This window comes from Hippocampus zosterae, chromosome 7 (assembly GCF_025434085.1).
Source record: "Hippocampus zosterae strain Florida chromosome 7, ASM2543408v3, whole genome shotgun sequence".
Lineage (NCBI taxonomy): Eukaryota > Metazoa > Chordata > Actinopteri > Syngnathiformes > Syngnathidae > Hippocampus > Hippocampus zosterae.
Window position 1 is genome coordinate 3,065,689 of NC_067457.1, and position 12,963 is coordinate 3,078,651.

Here is a 12,963-nt window from a genome sequence, read left to right on the forward strand (position 1 = left end):
AGTCTTTGTCAATCATTCACAGAACAGCTCTGCTTGGTCAACGTCGTGCGAGTGACAAAAACGTGTTTTTAAAAAAAGTCAAGTAAATCTACGTTTGTTTCACGTTGACTTCGCGTTTTGTTGTGGTCACGTTTATGACGTCATTTCTTTCTTCAGTGGGTTGACGCAGGCCATATCAATCATATGAAGAACATCTCTGATTGGTGGATGGGGTATTTTGCGCGCCGTGCTCCCTGAAAGCAGGAAGTAAGTGTGAGTATCGAATCCTATGTGAGACAAATCCAAAAAGAACCACCTCGCAAAGGCCTTTATAATCTTCATGTTCTGCGTGAGTCTATCATATATTCTTCATTCCTTTCCATCGCCAACATTCCTATTGCTTGTCTAACGCTTGCTAGCTTCATTGTTGTTTAAGCGCAGAGATACCAACGGAAACATTGATGACATTATTACGAGAAATACTGAACATTATTACTTTTCCGACAGCGGTGAAGTAAGTAATATCAGTTTGAATATTGTGAGACGTCGTCCAGCTCGGCAGTTTGGACAGTAGCTGCTTTTCGGGACAGTTGTTCAGCATTCATTTGCTATAACGGGACGAATATTTTATCGTGAAACCACGTGGGCGTTTTATTTATTTATTTTTTAGGACTTGATGGTGATTAAAACGTAGTGCGAGTTTGTTTTCAACCTACTGCTGTGCGAAAACACCTGCGTGTGTTACAGGTGAGGTCAGCAGCTGGCAGACGAGTTGCGGTGCTGAAGTCATGCGCGCCAAGCATGCAGGGAGTAGCAGAGATGCTGCAGTGTGGCAACAAACCCGAAGTCTCCTGTACAAAAACCTGCTCATCAAGTGGAGGACCAAACAACAGAGCTTGCAGGTCTTTCTCTCTTCACCCACAATTTTGAAGGAACAAATGTGAAGGAAGCCACAGCAGAATAGAGCTCGTTCCAATTGATGCCATTGTGCTCTCTCGCTGCGGTGGTAGGAAGTCATCCTCCCGCTGTTGTTGCTGGCTCTGCTGATCGTCATCAGTAATCAAAATCCGAACGTCTCCTATGCCGGCGTTGCCACCGTGAAGCTGGAGAGGGACGATGATGTCTTCACCACCATCGGCTATACGCCCGTCACCAACGTCACCAGCCGCATCATGGACGAGGTGGCTCGCGGTATGCGTAAGGCACACGTACCTCAAAACATGTACACACACCACAATCCACACTAAATGTACGCGCTTGAAGATGGTGCGTGTTAGTGTCGACAACCCCCCAACGACCCCTCCCTCTCTCCCATTCTGACTGTCATTTGCGTGGCACCCGCAGACCTACCGGTCAATTTGGAAATGTTCGCCACTGAGGAGGCGCTGGAGAACGCCAGTGTGTACGAACCTTCGGGCCTGGTGGGCGTGGTGTTTGCTGACGCCTGGGCTACCTCCTACAGCCTCCGCTTCCCCTACAACCAGCTGCCGCAACCCAGCGACTTCACAGAGTCTGTCGGTAACGTCCGGAACGACGATGGCGGGGGCGGGGTGGTGGCGTGGCGTCGACGAAGGCAGTTCCGACGCGCTCTCTCGGCATTCACGCGTCTTTTGGTGCTTGCTTTTCGTCCGCAGGCGACTGTCTGAGCAGCTCCTTCAACTGCCGGGCGGCCAACTATTGGCACGCGGGATTCGTCCACCTCCAGTCGCTTTTGGACGCCGCCATCATCCAGGTGAACCGCGCTTGGCATCTATTCATTCATTCATTCATCTTCGGAGCCGCTTGATCCTCACTAGGGTCGCGGGGGGGTGCTGGAGCCTATCCCAGCAGTCTTCGGGCAGTAGGCGGGGGACACCCTGAATCGGTTGCCAGCCAATCGCAGGGCACACAGAAACGAACAACCATTCGCACTCACACTCACACCTAGGGACAATTTAGAGCGTCCAATCAGCCTGCCACGCATGTTTTTGGAACGTGGGAGGAAACCGGAGCACCCGGAGAAAACCCACGCAGGCCCGGGGAGAACATGCAAACTCCACACAGGGAGGCCGGAGCTGGAATCGAACCCGGTACCTCTGCACTGTGAAGCCGACGTGCTAACCACTGGACTACCGGGCCGCCCTGCTTGGCATCTAAAGAGGCCATTTTGTGCCGATTCTGGGGCTTTGTACAAACGCCTACTGAGGAATTGTCGGAACGTTTGCTCATAAGTCAGTCGCCTTTGACACCAGTTCCAGGTGTCGACACAACACCGACGGGGGGTGTCCTAAAAATAATGTTTAGTTTCACCCCTGGATGAGATTCACACAGAAAATAAGCACGTTAAAAAGCGAGCCGGCGGATCAAATGTGGTTTGTTTGCATTGCGAATCCCGCTAAAGTTTGCCATCTCCCGACAGATGCACACCAACCGCGCGGTGTGGACCGAGCTGGACGTGACAGCGGTGATGATGGGTCAGCCGAGCTGGGTGGACGTACACAAGTTCCCGCGCGCCCTGATCTCCATCTACATGGTGCTGGCCTTCACGCCCTTCGTCACCTTCCTCATCGTCAACGTAGCGGCCGAGAAGGAGCGGCGCATCAAAGACACCATGGCCATGATGGGCCTCTACGATTCGGCCTTCTGGTAAACGGCGGGTGGCTTGCCTTCTCACCTGCTCTCCACGAGCAGTGGCGACCGGTCCTTTGGGCTTGCCGGTTGTCAAACCCGTGCGGGCTTGTTTTGCAGGATGTCGTGGGGCCTCCTGTACGCCGTCCTGGTGAGCGCCATGTCCGTCCTGATGGCCATCGTCGCCACCTGCACGGCACTGTTCCCCAACAGCAACTTCCTGATCGTCTTTTCCCTCATCTTCCTCTATGGCATTTCTTCTGTGAGTAGCGCCATCTACCCATCCTCCAATAGAATGCGACATCTCATCTTACTTCGACATTGGCGTCGCTCGCTCGGTGGTGGCAAATGTCCACGAGACATCACAGGGGAATGCTTCCGTGTGCGCGCAGATCTTCTTCTCGTTCATGCTGACGCCGCTGTTCAAGAAGCCAAAGTTTTCCAGCACGCTGGGCTCCCTGCTGACGGTGGTCTTCGGATGTATGTCGCTCTTCACCATCCTGATTAAGGATTTCCCGCAGCCGCTGGTCTGGATGCTGTGCCTGCTTTCGCCCTCGGCCTTCTCCATTGGCGTCGCTCAGGTGAACGCGCCGGCGTTTTTCATGGCTCAAAATCGGCAGGGGGGGGGGCGCTTTCATCAGAGCGACTCTTCCAATCATGCCATGGGCGTCAGTTGTATGTCCCGATGCGCGTCATGTGATCTCAGGTGGTGTACCTGGAGGCGCAAGGAGAGGGCGCCGTGTTCTCCTCACTGGCCAGCGGGCCTCATCCGCTCTACGTGCCGATGTTCATGCTGGTTTTGGATTGTGTGCTGTACCTGTTGCTGGCCGTCTACCTGGACCAGGTGCTGCCAGGTGAGCGCTCACCTGAAGTGGTCTGGATAGATCAAATCCTTTCAGTGTCGGACATTTTCAGAAAAAAATGAAATAAAATCGGCCATTTTAGAGCACATGACGTTGCGTTGGGCGGTAATTGTTTAATTCTCGCTTTTCCCCCCATGTAATCAGACGAGTTCGGGATGAGGAGGTCCTTGCTGTACTTCCTGAAGCCGTCCTATTGGTCCAAACGCAGCAAGCGCTACACGGAATTGAGCTCGGTGTATGACGCCGAGTTAAACGGCGCTCCCGGCGTTGGCGGCGGCGAGTCGGTGGAGGCCGTCTCGCCAGAGTTCAGAGGTAGAGAGGCCATCCGGTAAGTCGGCCGGCTTCTTGGTCCTCGTCGTGAGGCCACGTTGCTTTTCTGATGAGTGGTCCGGGAGGAGTTTTTATATTTTGTGTCTGGCCCCCCTTGTACGGCAGCATCAGCAACATTAGCAAGGTGTACAAAGACAAGGACAACACCGTGGAGGCACTGCGAGGTCCGCTGATTTTTCACCTTGCATTGTCATCGCAAAACCGAACGTCAGTAATTGTAACATTCACATCGACAGGTCTGACCTTCGACATCTACGAGGGCCAGATCACGGCTCTGCTGGGCCACAGCGGCTCCGGGAAGTCGACTCTGATGAACATCCTGTGTGGCATCTGCACGCCCAGCGCCGGCTCGGCCGCCATTTACGGCACCCCGGTGGGCGAGCTCGCCGACGGGCCCGAGATGAAGCGGCTGGTGGGCGTCTGCCCGCAGTTCAACATCCTCTTTGACGTCCTCACCGTGGAGGAGCACCTCAGGATCTTCGCCGCCATTAAAGGGATCCCGCCGGCCGACGTGGACGCTGAGGTAACCGCCATGTCGTTATTGGACTTGGAATGTGTCCCGATGCGATAAACGACGGTGCCCTGAACCCTAAAATGTTTGCTCTTTCCTTGGAAAGGTGTCCAAAGTGCTGAAGGATCTGGACTTGGAGAAGATCATGATGGCCCAGGCCAAGAATCTGAGTGGAGGCCAAAAGAGGAAGCTCTCAGTGGGCATCGCCATCCTGGGGGACCCCAAGGTACCTCGCGATATCCGCTCCCAATTTTTTGGGGGGGCTCTTGTGTTGAATTTTCTTGCGTTACATGCTCCGGCTCACGTTTGATGATGGCGGCGGTGACGCGTGCACGTTTTTCAGATCCTGCTACTGGACGAGCCGACGGCCGGCATGGACCCCTGCTACCGACATCTGGTGTGGTCTCTCCTGAAGAGTCGCAGAGCCGGCCGAGTGCTTGTCCTCAGCACGCACTACATGGACGAGGCCGACATCCTCGCCGGTGCGTGAACCGTTTGCGCCTGCAAACTTGTACGCGCAGGTCATCACGATGCGGTGATAGATGACGTTTTTTTTTCTTATGTGGCGTGCATCCAGATCGCAAAGCGGTGATCTCGCAGGGCCGGCTGAAATGCGTGGGCTCGTCCTTGTACCTCAAGACCAAATGCGGCGTGGGCTATCATCTCAGGTACTTTACTCTTAGCCATCTGTCATTCGTACGCCGCTTCAAACCTATTCTTGTCCGCCCCCCCCGGCAGGATGTCCATCAACAATCGCAGTGATACCGGCACGATTTCCTCGCTGGTCCAGCAGCATATTCCCAAAGCCAAGCTGACACGGCGGCAGGAGGCGGAGCTAAACTTCACGTTGCCTTTTGAGAGCTTGGCCGCATTTGCAGGTAGGTATTTGCCTTCAACCTCTTCGTCTCCAGCCTCAATGTTTTATTTGTGTCAGTTGTAATGGCCTAGGGAGTCCACAAGGCGGCGACAAAGTACAACTTTTCCTCTTAGACAGGTTACAACCTGGCACTTGGTTTTTCCTTGAACACACAAAACTTGTTGTTTGGGCAGGATTGTTCTCGGAGCTGGATTCCCGACCCGACCTAGGCCTGGTCAACTATGGCGTTTCCATGACGACGCTGGAGGACGTCTTTCTGCGTCTGGAGGCGGAGGCTGAAGTGAACGAAGCAGGTGAGAGCGGTGCCAAAGCCCCAATGTCCGCTTGGGCCCGAAAAGGAAAATGGCAGATCTTTTTCAGACAAAAATCTGATTTCCGTCACACGTTTTTACTGTCGCCCGCAAAGACTACAGCGTGTTCGGTCGGGAGGGGGCGGAGGACGAGTGCGACGCTGCAACGGCGATGAGCAGCGACGACGAGGCGGACCGGCGGCTGCTGATGTTCTCGGACGGGTCGGAACTGGCGCGGGGTGCGGCGCTCTGGCGCCAGCAGTTCAGTTCGGTGGCGTGGCTCCACATGCTCAACTTGTGGCGCGAGAGGAAGGCCTTGTTTTACGTGTGAGTCCACCAGCACCCTTTACACATGCTAGCAACGTGCGCTACAGCAACACGAAGCTCTCACACCTCTGTCTTGAATCGTACTAACGAGAGCGCGCCGGTTGGCCGGCAGCCTTTCCTTATTGCTGGTGTTTGTAGGCACCATGCTGGTCCTGTCTTTGTCCACGGGGAACATCCTGATCCACTCGCCGGCCCGCCAGTTCTTGCCCATCTACCTGCTAGGCAGAAACCAACCCCCCCGCAGATACGCCAGCAAACTCCTGGTGTGCAACTCGACAGGTGACACAACTCGCAAGTCCGCTGGAATATTTGCGCTTTTGTTCTCCGGCCTCGCGTGTGACGTTTGACGCTGACGCAGGCGCGGATATTTCGGACTTTATCCGGAACCTGGAAGCGCAGGACATCGCTGTGGAAGTGGCGAATCACTGCGACTACATGATGGCGGCTCCGCACAGCGCTGCCATCAACGTGACGGGCTCCAGCAAGGTCACTAGAGGATTTTTTTTTTTTTCGTCAATCCCCACAAGCGACGTTAGCCTGTTCCAGTCTTTATGTGACTGCGTCAGTTGTGGCCGTGCAGCTAGTGTGGTTCACGTGGCTGTTTTTTGGTGGTTTGAGCGCAATGTTTGTCGTCTTTGCCACAGGGCTTCAGGTACAGCTTGGCCTTCAACAGCACCACGGTGCACTCGCTGCCCATGACCGTCAACATCCTCAGCAACGCTCTCCTCAGAGGGCTCAACAGCACCGCACGCATCCAAACTTGGACCAAACCGTTTGATTATGTGAGTATTTTGTCGTGTCACGGAACGAATCCAAATACAGGAATCTTTATTTCATACAGTATATATTTTTTCAGTGGTCCAATTCACGTTTCCGCCATCTACCGGTAGTTTTGATGCAAAGAAGACTCGAGTCGTAGAGTGCCTCGTGGTCTGGCCCCTTGCAAGTGAAATGAGAGGCGCAACAATTCATGGATGAATCTGTGATAACATTTTTTAATTGATCACAGTGCTTATGGGAAATAGTTTCTGCTGAACATGGGAATCAGCACGGGGTTGACAAAAATCCATCTGGATTGGGCCCTCTAGTATTCAAACAGCCGGTGCCGGTTTGCAAATGTGGCGACGTCATTGTCTGGTTTGCGTCCCGCAGAAAATCTCACCCGCCACGGCGTACGTGCTGCTCTTCATCGAGTCCGTCTTACTGGGAATGTTGGCGGCCGGCATGCCCGGCTATTTTGCCATGGAGCACACGCGAGACCAGGACGTAAGTGCTAACCACTTGACACAACGGTTCCATGAGCCACAGTGTTGGACCACCAAAACAATTTATGTACAATTGGTCAATATTATAAAAATGTACAGTATATAATCATTCAAATTAAACAGTTAAATAAAGGAGCTGTCGCATCCTGCGTGTGCATTTTCACATCAAATGTGCCCTGTTTGGAAGGCCATATTGACACGTGCCCCATCTTGTCCCCCCCCAGCTGAGGTGCCGCTCGACGCTGCGCGTCTCCGGTCTGTTCCCGTCGGCATACTGGTGCGGCCAGGCGGCCGTGGACGTGCCCTTCTACTTCCTCATCGTGTCCTGTATGACCATCATCCTCTTCTCCTTCCACTCCGGCAACTTGCTCACCTCCGGCAACCTCAACACCGTGGTATGCGCCGCCTTCGCCCTCCGCCGTCTCACACATGCTTTGAGGAACGAAGACTCTTGCTAACGCAGTTCTCCAACAAAGACGCCGAGTCTTTAGTTTTAAAGATGTGCAATGATGTGTCTGGGGAAGCCCATGTTGACCTGTTGACCTTTCCGCCTCTCCCTCAGATCTTCTGTACCATTGGTTTCGTACCAGCCGTGATCCTCTTCACGTACGTGTGCTCTTTCGGCTTCTCCCGAGTCCAAAGCAACAGAGACTTCTTTTCTGTCATCTCCATGATGGTGAGTAACAAGACGTCAATGCAAAGCGCCATAGACGGGCTAACAAAAACAATGAATTCTTGTGCGTATGTGCGTCAGGTGTGCGTGGTGTCGGGCTCGGTGGTTCACATCCCCCTGGTGAGCGACAAACGGGGGATGACGCACAACATTCTGTGCATCCTCAACCCGCTCTACCCGCTCATGGGCTGCCTCACCTGCATCGCCAAGGTACGAATCGTTTACGAGCGCCTCCAAATTTTTCAGTACAAGCCATCGCTTGGTTGGTCAGTTGACTGATTTTTGACGCCCAGGCCACCTTCCTCCCATCGTCTTCGGATCAGAGCTATGTGTTCAACAACATGCTCCTCTCCGTTTGTGGGGTAAGTCAACAAATCAATGGCGGATGGCCAAGCTCCTTAACCAATCATAATTGCCATTTGGTTGCGCGTGCTGAAAGAAGACGTGACGGGTGCTGCTGCTGTTGTGTTTTTTTTGTTTTTTTTGTGCGCTCAGCCGTACCTGCAGTGTGTGGTGCTGCTGCTGGCGCTGCGCTGGCTAGAGCGCTGTTACGGCGGCAGGACCGTCAGGACTGATCGCTTTTGCAGGTAGGTCGGAAATGCCACCAAAGCACTTGTTGTGAGTTGAGACGCAACATCCAAAGTGAGTGTGAGCGCATGTGTGAGCTTCGTGTGCCACCTGTCAGGATGTCCTCCAACCGGAGGCCCAAAGTGGAGCGTAACCCCGAGGAAGGCCCGGACCAGGATGAGGACGAGGACGTTCAGATGGAGAAGGCCCGAGTCAAGGAGGCCCTCAGCTGCCGCTCCTGTGACGAGGTGAATAGCAGACCGCGTTTACCTCCCCATTGCTTTCCCTTGAGATTCTGGTGCTGCCGCTGTCCCAAAGTTGATCGCATACTGCATGAGCTCTAATTGTTTGTTTTTATTCCACTTCCCGTAGAAGCCGCTGCTGGTCGCCAACAACCTGAGGAAGAAGTATAAAGGTCGCAGGGAAGGCTTCGCTCTCAGCAAGAGTAGCAAAGTGGCCACCAGGAACGTCTCTTTCTGCGTTCGGAAAGGTCTGTTGCTTTGACTTGGGCGTGAAAATCGAAAAGGATCCGAATGATGACGGAAATGTCATCAACAAAGACGTTTAAGAATTTTTTTTTTTTTTTTTAATGGGAATTTCAAAAGGTGTACTAATCGCAACAAGGTTTCAAGCACGCAGTCTTTACAGCGCTCAAACTCCAAAAGTCAGTTCAGCCTTTTGAGAGATTTGGCCAGCATGGAAAACATTCGGACTTTCACCGCCACTTTGACCGTCGCCGTCATGGTGTTGCTCTTCCAATGTGTCGTCCTCCAGGTGAGGTTCTCGGACTGTTGGGCCCAAACGGATCGGGCAAGAGCACCGTCATGCGCATGCTGTCGGGGGAGATGGAGCCCACGGCAGGAGAGGTACGCGCGTGTCTCGCCTGCTCAACAAAGACTCTTCAATCGATTCAATGCATTCAGTAAATTCACCAAACACGCAAACAAAAATGGACATCTGAATTTAAATTCCAACGGCGACTTTCCGGCTGAATTGAGTGTCGTTCTTGTGAGAACTGGGCTGTAAAGCGCAAGCGTGGCGACGTGTCCCCAGGTGCTGATGGGAGATTTTGGTTCGGGGGACGCCTCCCAGGAGCACGTGGGCTACTGCCCCCAGGTCAACCCTCTGTGGCCCAGGATGACGTTGCACGAGCACTTGGAGCTCTACGCCGCCATCAAGGGCCTGAAGGGACGCGACGTCCCCGGGATCATCCAGCGGTGGGTCCGCCGCCTCAAAGACCATGTCGTCCTCCGGGCGAGGTTTTCAAATGTAAACGGTGCTCTTGCCATGTTTTTTTTTCTTTTTTTTGTGCAGTGTGGTGACTGCTCTGGAGCTGAAGGAGCACGTGCACAAGCAGGCCAGGTCTTTGTCCGCCGGCATCAAGAGAAAAGTGGGTGATCATAACTCTCATTACTCCCCCCCCCCCCCAACAAAAAAAAGATGGTTTTGACGTTGCACTCTTCTTGGCAGCTGTGCTTTGCGCTGAGCATGATCGGGAACCCCGAGACGCTGCTCCTGGACGAGCCGTCGTCCGGGATGGACCCCAAGTCCAAACAGCGCGTGTGGTCAGATTGCACTTTTTCACATTCTTTCATTCATGACATTTGTTGTCTACCATTTATAGTTTTAACTAACCTCTTCAATTAAGGTTTAAACATGTTTAATTGATTTATTTTTTAATATTTAGGATGCTAAAAGATGTATAACTATCGATGCAAAATGGTCCATTTCAATCATAAAATGAAATTATATTATTTAGACTTAGCTCACCGGTTATTTCATCAAATTAATTTCAGTTTAAAGTATATCCTATTCCAGTAGTGACATTGCTGTCAACTTGATTATTTATGAATTATTTTAACAAAAGCATGTAAACTAGACGGGCGGCCCGGTAGTCCAGTGGTTAGCACGTCGGCTTCACAGTGCAGAGGTACCGGGTTCGATTCCAGCTCCGGCCTCCCTGTGTGGAGTTTGCATGTTCTCCCCGGGCCTGCGTGGGTTTTCTCCGGGTGCTCCGGTTTCCTCCCACATTCCAAAAACATGCGTGGCAGGCTGATTGGACACTCTAAATTGTCCCTAGGTGTGAGTGTGAGCGCGAATGGTTGTTCGTCTCTGTGTGTGCCCTGCGATTGGCTGGCAACCGATTCAGGGTGTCCCCCGCCTACTGCCCGGAGACGGCTGGGATGGGCTCCGGCACCCCCCGCGACCCTAGTGAGGATCAAGCGGTACGGAAAATGGATGGATGGATGGATGTAAACTAGACTACATATTTGAAATAGTTTTTTTAATTGTTCATTCAAATTTGAAAAACAAAAAACAATTTTAGGGCGGCCCGGTAGCCCAGTGGTTAGCACGTGGGCTTCACAGTGCAGAGGTACCGGGTTCGATTCCAGCTCCGGCCTCCCTGTGTGGAGTTTGCATGTTCTCCCCGGGCCTGCGTGGGTTTTCTCCGGGTGCTCCGGTTTCCTCCCACATTCCAAAAACATGCGTGGCAGTCTGATTGGACGCTCTAAATTGTCCCTATGTGTGAGTGTGAGCGCGAATGGTTGTTCGTCTCTGTGTGCCCTGCGATTGGCCGGCGACCGATTCATGGTGTCCCCCGCCTACTGCCCGAAGACAGCTGGGATAGGCTCCAGCACCCCCCGCGACCCTAGTGAGGATCAAGCGGCTCGGAAGATGATTGAATGAATGAAAACAATTTTACGGGTTCCTTTGCCCAGCGTTGTTCTTGTCTATCTGCAATGAGGCGACTGAAGCGGCGCCATTGTGCTAGCGTGTTGATGTCGCCCTTTTGCGTGTGGCTGCTTTTAGGAGAGCCATCCGCGCCGCCCTGAAGGACCGTCAGCGCGGCGCTGTGCTCACCACGCACTACATGGAGGAGGCGGAGGCCGTGTGCGACCGCGTGGCCATCCTGGTGTCGGGCCGGCTCAGGCACGTCTCGTCCCGTTTCCCATCCCGGCGTCAAAAGTCTCCAAAGTCTGAAGCGCTGTGCTTTTCGTCCGTCTGTCCATCCGTCCCGTAGGTGCCTGGGCTCAATCCAGCATTTGAAGGCCAAGTACGGCCGAGGGTACGGCCTGGAGCTGAAACTTGGGGAGGACGTGTGGGGGCTCCGGCAGGTGGCGCTGCTGCACAAGGAGATTATGGCCATGTTCCCGCATGCCTCCAGACAGGAGAGGTGACCTTTTTTTTTTTTTTTTTTGGCCTTAAGCATCGGTAACTGGTATCAAAAGCCTCCACGAGTACCCGATACAATAAAATGATGCTTGTATTGGCCCGATATTGGTACGTCGGCGTAGTATTGGTAGCAGTAGAACATGTTTGTTGTGTTTGTTGTGACAGCTTTGCCACCCTACTGGCATATAAAATCCCCACGGAGGACGTCCGATCTCTGGCCGCCGCCTTCTCGCAGCTGGAGCGCGGTAAGTCGCACGCACGCACACGTACTCACGCACGCAGACACAAGTCGTGACACGTGGTGATGTCATCAACTGTGGGTGATGTCATGTGTTTGTGCAGTGAAGCAAAAGTTCAAGTTTGAGGAGTACAACTTCTCGCAGTGCACTCTAGAACAGGTGAGACACCCATTTCCAGCAGATATTTTAGTGAGTTGCCCGTAAAACCACTCCCGTGGCACCCAATCGTGTCTCGTGGTGCCGTCGCAGGTCTTCCTGGAGTTCACCAAGGAGCAGGACAACGAGGACGACGAGGCGGGCTCGCTCAGCACCACTTTCCAGTGGCGCCGCCTGACAAACGACCAGTCGCAAGTCGACCACTCCGCTTGCGACAACCACGGCGACAGTGTCGTGCGACAGCTGTGACACCCACACCCTACTCCTGGACACAAAAAAAAAAATTTGACCGCGTGCGAGTGTTTGTGTGTGCGCGCGCGATGTCAAATTGTTATCGCCCCTTTCTCACTGCTCACCGAAGCCTTTGTGTTGAAAGCTGCGGCTGCTGCGTGCACATGCGATAGAGATGTGGGAATGTCCTGTTATATATACCGTTTTACACCTCTGTCAGTTTTGCAGACAGCCAGCACGAAAGGGGCGTTTTTGTTTTTTGTTTATTGCACCATGTTTTTAAAAGGAAGTGCAAACCATTCAGGCCCTGCGAAGGTTTTTCAGAGATGTTTTTAGTCTGTGTTAAAGGGCCGATATTCGCTGCACCAAAGTCTCCAAGGATGTCTCATTTCCGAGCGTTCTGTAGATGAAAAATGCAGCATGGAAAGTCGTTCGTTTAGTGTTTTTAAGGGAAAGTGTGAGCCGTCCAAGATGGAAGTAAGCAAGCGCCAAATCGGCATACATGCCAGCGGGTCTGTAGTATGGTCACGCCATTGGACGTGAGCTGTCGGGTCCCTTCATTTCACATTGACGCGGATGTTATGAGCGTCGTACATGTAGCGCACGTTGCCCAGGGCGCAGGCCTCACCAGAAAAATGTTTCTGTCAGTGTTTTGGGGGTTTTATATAAGCACCTCTTGTGAAATTTGTTGCACTTTGTTAAAAAAAAAAAAATCCCCCTGACACTGGTGAATTAAAATGTTGATGTTCCTGTCTAATGATTTCTTCCTTGATTCCATATTATCATGTACGTTACATTTGGCAAAATTGACACCGGTACGCGTGCAGTTTTTTTTATTTTCCACAATGTTTTAAATCAGCACAAAATGCAATCG

At 52.8% G+C, this 12,963-nt stretch overlaps 1 protein-coding gene across 2 annotated transcripts; it reads left to right on the forward strand.

The window, feature by feature from the left end:
- Nucleotides 1-159: 159 nt before the first annotated feature.
- On the forward strand, nt 160-12,803 carry abca5 (ATP-binding cassette, sub-family A (ABC1), member 5). 2 transcript variants are annotated; one of them, XM_052069565.1, is made up of 38 exons: nt 160-332; nt 732-881; nt 990-1,170; nt 1,324-1,497; nt 1,614-1,711; nt 2,378-2,604; nt 2,707-2,848; nt 2,979-3,167; nt 3,293-3,440; nt 3,594-3,777; nt 3,885-3,943; nt 4,016-4,302; nt 4,397-4,516; nt 4,634-4,772; nt 4,868-4,958; nt 5,029-5,168; nt 5,341-5,460; nt 5,574-5,784; nt 5,897-6,063; nt 6,143-6,270; nt 6,429-6,566; nt 6,937-7,050; nt 7,274-7,444; nt 7,612-7,725; nt 7,804-7,932; nt 8,016-8,084; nt 8,218-8,309; nt 8,408-8,537; nt 8,662-8,779; nt 9,064-9,155; nt 9,343-9,506; nt 9,604-9,679; nt 9,760-9,854; nt 11,101-11,220; nt 11,312-11,464; nt 11,629-11,708; nt 11,806-11,861; nt 11,952-12,803. In XM_052069565.1, the coding sequence occupies exons 2-38, from the start codon at nt 768-770 to the stop codon at nt 12,105-12,107; spliced, it is 4,986 nt and encodes a 1,661-aa protein (XP_051925525.1). In that variant the 5' UTR covers nt 160-332; nt 732-767; the 3' UTR covers nt 12,108-12,803. The 2 variants fall into 2 exon arrangements, with proteins under 2 accessions (XP_051925525.1, XP_051925524.1); XM_052069564.1 differs by having other exon boundaries at nt 180-328; nt 727-881.
- The last annotated feature ends 160 nt before the right edge of the window (nt 12,804-12,963 follow it).

What these genes read in the sequence shown, in the direction of transcription:
- abca5 (XM_052069565.1), top strand. Translation starts at nt 768, where the DNA reads ATGCGCGCCAAGCATGCAGGGAGTAGCAGAGATGCTGCAGTGTGGCAA. An exon ending in AGAGGTAGAGAGGCCATCCG is followed by an intron (nt 3,778 to 3,884) that starts GTAAGTCGGCCG and finishes CTTGTACGGCAG; the next exon opens with CATCAGCAACATTAGCAAGG. An exon ending in CTCTTTCTGCGTTCGGAAAG is followed by an intron (nt 8,780 to 9,063) that starts GTCTGTTGCTTT and finishes GTCGTCCTCCAG; the next exon opens with GTGAGGTTCTCGGACTGTTG.